This window comes from Choristoneura fumiferana, chromosome Z (assembly GCF_025370935.1).
Source record: "Choristoneura fumiferana chromosome Z, NRCan_CFum_1, whole genome shotgun sequence".
NCBI classification, from domain to species: domain Eukaryota; kingdom Metazoa; phylum Arthropoda; class Insecta; order Lepidoptera; family Tortricidae; genus Choristoneura; species Choristoneura fumiferana.
In genome coordinates this window covers 4,594,643-4,600,738 of record NC_133472.1, presented here as the reverse complement: position 1 = coordinate 4,600,738, position 6,096 = coordinate 4,594,643, and the positions used below count along the sequence as shown (strand labels likewise).

The 6,096-nt window shown below is 40.3% G+C and overlaps 1 protein-coding gene across 1 annotated transcript in view; it reads right to left on the bottom strand.

Moving 5' to 3' along the window:
• Positions 1–1,331: 1,331 nt before the first annotated feature.
• The window catches only part of LOC141440605 (neurogenic locus notch homolog protein 1-like), a 141,936-nt gene continuing 137,171 nt past the window's right edge, over positions 1,332–6,096 (bottom strand). Inside the window, exon 9 of the mRNA XM_074105148.1 lies at positions 1,332–1,340. Coding sequence (XP_073961249.1) covers positions 1,332–1,340 — 9 coding nt within the window. The remainder of the gene's footprint in view (positions 1,341–6,096) is intronic.

Here is a 6,096-nt window from a genome sequence, read left to right as displayed (position 1 = left end):
ATTTTCTTTTCTATTATTTCTTCATACTGGATGGTCTCCTGCTGGAGCAGTCCTTCGGCCCGTCGTTTGCACTCCTCTACTTTTGATAAATAGAGTTGCAGCTGACTATGCAGGACTTGCTCCATGATGTCTTAACCGAATGAGTTGGTCCTTGCTTCTACCTGTTGTCTGCCATTCCCGCTATATCTAGCAGAGAACGCTAAGACGTACGTAACAGGACGTCGACTGTAACGAATAACATTACTTATTATACTAAAAGTCTCAATACATAATTATAACGGTGCCGGCGGCATCTACTACTAATACTTGCCTTCGAGTTTTCGACGATTTACAAGCGTACAAGATAGCCGTTGCTCAAACTATTCGTAGCTTTCAACATTTGATCACTGCATATAGAAGCAGGTAATTATTTCGTATTTCAACGAAATCCTTTCCATATGACGTTATTCACTCGTATATCGCACACAATAGCAATTGAGCTGAATTGAACGATTATAATTATTAATATTAACGGTTCGGATCAGTTAATACCTTAGGTCTTCTTAATTGATCTGAGTCTTAGGGTCAATACGAATCGGTCTCGAAATCAAACCACCGACAGTTTTAATTTTTTTCTTGAGATCGTTTCAAACTACTTCACTAAAGGCGACCGCACACTATCTCCAGGGCCGACAAGGAAATTTAGGGCCAATTCTAGGGCTCTTTGTAAGTCATGCCCTTTACGCCCTTTGGACACGGTAAGGCCAAATGACAGTTTTATTTGTTTGTCAGACATAAAATACACTTACTCACACACGGTGAATCTAAGTCAGGGTTTCTTAAGCTTTTTGCAGTCACGGACCACTTTCATAATTTAAACAATTCCACGACCCCTGTCAAAATATTGTTGGAAATGAAAAAAGCCCTTTTGTAGTAATAAAAAATAGAAACTTCGCGCAGCACCTAAGCGATAAGATTACGTGTTGAATTGAATTCACGAACAGCAAAAATGCGTCGCGTCAAGCTTACTACACAATTTCCTACTAAATTTGTTTACAGACTGACTTACTAGGGACTTCTGATACGCCCCACTTTAAGAAGGGCTAATCTAAGTGCTTTAGGTCTAACGTTTTCCTTTAGGTCGATTAAATAGGCACTCAATTAAGTGGTTCAAGTTGACGGGTAAACGATCCGGTCGCCCTCCCTGAAAGCCGGCACGGCAGGACGTACTTGTTCAACGTTCATAAAATAAAGACAAAATATACTTTAATAGCCTGTAATGGTATCAGTGATGTGAGCTAAATGGTTAGTGTTGGCAATGGTGTAATAATAACGACGAGTGGGTCAGACCTTCACTCAACCTGTAAAGACACACTTATAAGAGTAAAGTTGTTTGAGCTGTCAGTGTCGAAATGTCGACCGACATTACTGTATGACACTGTTACCTTTACCTCTCCGGGAAGGGCAAATTGAATAAAACAACAATGTTGGAGTTCTGCTAACCTGTCAATGTCAACCAATCGTATTAGTTATTTTATTGAAAACAAACAAACAAAACATTGCAGGATGGATGATACCAGAATATTACAATGGCCATCATTGTGTACAATAAGCCAAGGGTTCCCTCCAACGTAATTGTAGATTTGTGGCTGTGCTCATGCGTAGGCATTGCATATAATATTATAAATAATATAACTCGTCAAGCCTCGAAGTACTTTGATACATGGTTCGCAAAGGTGAGGGGCTCGTGTGCTCGCTTTCAAGGTAAGAACATGCCCGAACTGACCACTGTGCGAACATGATCGGCGAATCGATTTCGGTGTATCTCGGTCCTCGCATAGATACACAGACACAGAGTAGACGTAAAAAACAACGCGGCAATCGTATCCACATACACAACACAGCAACAACGACATTACCACGTCAATGCGATATGTCTCAACCTTTACCTATAACATCATTAAAGGGACATTGCTATTCTGCAATGTAGTAATTTTTGCTGCCAAGCCGCTCCTGACCGCCGGCTGTTGTTTATTGTCCATTGTGAAATACAGCGGGATTTGCCAATCATATCGCTTTCCACTCTAATTTCCTACCTAAACAGCACTAAGAGCCGAGGATAGGCTATCCATGGTAACCCCGTGCAGCAAACAACATCTAATCTATGAGTGGGTAGATCTCAATGTGCAGCTATCCCCCGTTGTGACTAATCATTAAGTCGCAGCTCTGGTATGTACCTCACCCACTTCACCCCCCTCGCACAGAGGCGGGCCCAGATGCTGGGCACCATGAGTGTTTATGGTGGCGAGTCCTGACTGCATATGTGCCTGAGAGAAATAGAATCCAATTCCTTTGGGCGCCCAGCGCCCCTCTCAGTGTTGCTGCGGGGACTAAACCAGGTGCCCAGTTCAAGGGGTGCGAGCTACCACATGAACTTTTCCCAAGCTACCTAGTCTGTTCCTACATAGCAAGCAAGTACATTCTTAACCCATTGGTATGCATCAAGCCTTAATCTAGTAACATATATACGAAAACAACACCACCACCACTGGCATACCATCACCCATATTGCCACCAGATGCAGACCTAACCCTGCCAGTAGGGCAGGCCTCCCAACGGCAAAGAATGGTCTTGCTTTCCAATTATTTATGTTTTTATCAGTTAATTATCTATAATTAGTATAATTACTTATGACTTTTAATGACACCAATTAGCATAAAAGATTATTTTTTGGTATAGTTACAATGAATACTATTTATTTTCAATATTTATTTATTTAAAGTAATTGACTGTGTATTTGACCAAGACCATAAGCCCATTATTGGACCATTATGCTTATCAGATTTTGTAGATATGTGGGTAGGTTTCATATACTGAGTTTTACAGCACACTGTTACAGTTTCTCACCGCACCTCCACCAAAATATGTAGTGGAGTATGGTGAGCCTGACGCCTGGGAAGGAGTCAGAATGATTCAACCACTACATATGAGGATGTAACTCGGTTTATTACAGGGTATAAATACATGATTGCTCATATCAGTATCAATCACTAACAAATTATAATATATATACATATGCTCCGCATCACAGTACAGTTTGATTATAAAGTCATTGGGTAACTATATGTATCTCCTTGGCTTAATGGTAGTGACACAATTGTACCCAATAATACAGAAGATACCGGGATCCTTACGGATCCCGGGAGATCCACCGTTTCCACCCCTCGATCTCTCCTTACGCCTCCTTGTTCCAATACGCGCCTTCAGTGAGGTACATATTGTAGTACTGTTAGGTAATGCGCTAACAACGGCGCTTGCAAGAGTACGTATTATAAGTACAATTCTGCATAACACAGGTAAATGTTAAATGGATTGCTCGATATAAGGTAATTAATATGGAACAGACTCACAGCTTTCTTCTTATCAAGAGTAGTGACCCTTATCCTCTCCATGCACACACTACCTTTCAAATTCGTAACGTACTCTCCCTCCTCACCTTACCAACTTAAAATTATCAACTGTCAATCTCTCGAATTGCCAGTTCAAAAAGAATAAAGGTGTTACTACATGAAGTCTTTAACTATTACTTCGTGGAATCGCGGTTCCGCGACAAGTGTGATGAGTCCCCTTTATGGTATTTTGACTATGAATGTATTATTTAATTGTGATTAGTAGGTAAGTTACATAATTTAATTGAGAAAATTTAAAGGAAATTATACAGCGTAACAGACGGACTGTATTGTAACTGCAACTGCTGACCTGACTGCTTATACATTTCGACCGCAGCTAGCGCGCAGGTTCCGTACAGACTTGCTAACTCATCCCAGCCTATATACGTCCACTGCTGGGCACAGGCCCTCTTAGAACAAGAGGGCTTGGGCCATAGTTCCCACGCGGGCCCAATGCGGATTGGGAACTTCGCACGAACCATTGAATCGCTTCGCAGGTTTGTGCAGGTTTCCTCACGATGTTCCTTCACGCAAAGCTCGTGGTAAATTTCAAATGTAATTCCGCACATGAATTTCGAAAAACTCAGAGGTGCGAGCCGGGGTTCGAACCCGACCCTCTGCTTGAGAGGCGATAGGTCAAACCACTAGGCCACCACGGCTTCATACGGGGTTTTTGACTTGCTAACTGCACCGAAAAATGTATGTATGTACAGTCGGCAGTTACGTTGCAGTTGGAATACAGTCCGTCTGGAAGTGCTCTTAGGGCCGTTTAATGGCACCTATAAATGCCGACCGCTCATACGAATCAAGTCAGCGTGCAATTTTGCCACCTGCAATGGAACTGCAGTGAAAAATGATGAATGTTAAAAAGTGGGCGGTTCACAGTTGCGGTTGGAATGCAGTTCACTGCAAAGGCCCTTAGATAATGAAAAGATACTTGTAATGGCGCGGAAGTCCAAGGCGGGTATCTTAAAACAAGCTCATGATCACGTACACACACGAGTACAAGCAACAGATTATGTGGTGAGTTTTGAAGTGAGCGGTTAAGTAATCGGTTAGGAGTCACTATAATTACGTCAAACTTTAGGGGGAAGGGGTCGGGGTTTGTGGCACAGAAAACAAAATAATTGCAAATATTATACCAACGGGTTTGCTAAATGATCATATTTTAGTGGTGTGACCGTACTTTATGTATGTACGGCCCTTCAGTCTCACGCAGTTCTCCGAAAAGCCAAATCACTGGCCTCCCTACAGACAATTTAATGAGGACTATCACGTATGAATTCGCCGCTAGAGGCGCTAGTGTAGCGTGAGGTTTCCGAAATGTCAAATCTCATAGTTTTTGGTGAGCTACGCGGGTTTATTTATAATTAGAATAATTTTGACAATATTTTGCAATATCTGAAATTAATTATGGCAATTATGCGTTACGGGGCAATGAATGTCTGTGTTTTGAGACAGTTTTGTCCTTCGGAAACTTGTCCGCCCTTTTTTCCGAACAAAACGGGACTACGCAACACTGTGGTTGCTCGATATTTTTATGGTATGGGTTTTAAGGCGTATTTAATATGATTTTAATTCTAAACTTGTTTTCACGCCGTAATAACAGACTTTGAAAGCCACACTTAAAAACCTCACGCAACAGTGGCGCCATCTAGAAAGACAAAAAGCTGTAGCCCTCATTGAGAGAGAGGGTGGGGGGGGGGCGATAACTGTCACTCGTGTGACTTTTGCAGTCCGGGCTAAGCCGTTAGATGGCGCTACATGTATAGTTCACTATGTTATTCGCTAATGTTAATATTAAATATATAAACAAAAAACAATTATAAATTTCTGAGGTAAATTTTAGCCTCATTGCGTTTCGATTAGTGTTACTTGCATTACCTCTTGCATCAACATTGTAGCTGTAGTTGTATTGTATTTATATAGGTAAAAGTGTCTCTCGTCGACTATCAACACCTTCATCCCATTTCAGCATTTCCAGTAGTATTCTAGATTCGTTTAAATTGTCTCATACTTTTTCATATTCGTATAATTCCTCTTCTTGATTGGTTTGGACAGGTATTTAACTAAATGTAAACAGAACAACGTCAATTGGTGCCTTAAAATATTGACCAGTTTTTTACATTTAGTTAAATACATATCAAAACCAAGTATAACAGCATCTAGCAAGAAGCATTTAATCTTGGCGGTTTGCCCTTGTGCCATTTAAGCTGCATATATGTAGTGAGCCTAACTTACCTAGTGTCTTGTATGTTCACTTTTTAGTTGACGAAAAGGGATGTGAAAAAATGTGGAAAACTTATATGAACTTGTACAAAAGCTTAATTGTCTGGCAGTGTCTTGACTTGAAGCTCTATCATCTTAAGTCGTTTCCCACTTCCATCTAATTATAAGCGAATGATATCCGTATAAATAAAATTATAGTACCTAAGTTATAATACCAATTTATGAGAATTTTACAATTATGTTTTTTAATTTAGTAATATAAGTATACTTTATATAATCAGCACCAGTCTTAAATAAAGCTGAAGCAAATAATAATATTGTTAATGATTTAACATTACCCATCTATCGATTAATTTTAATAGTTCCTATCAATCGTCCCTCCTCCCCCCGTCAAATTTTTGAATTGCTTTTAGTAAGCAAATCAATAGAAGTCACGAGT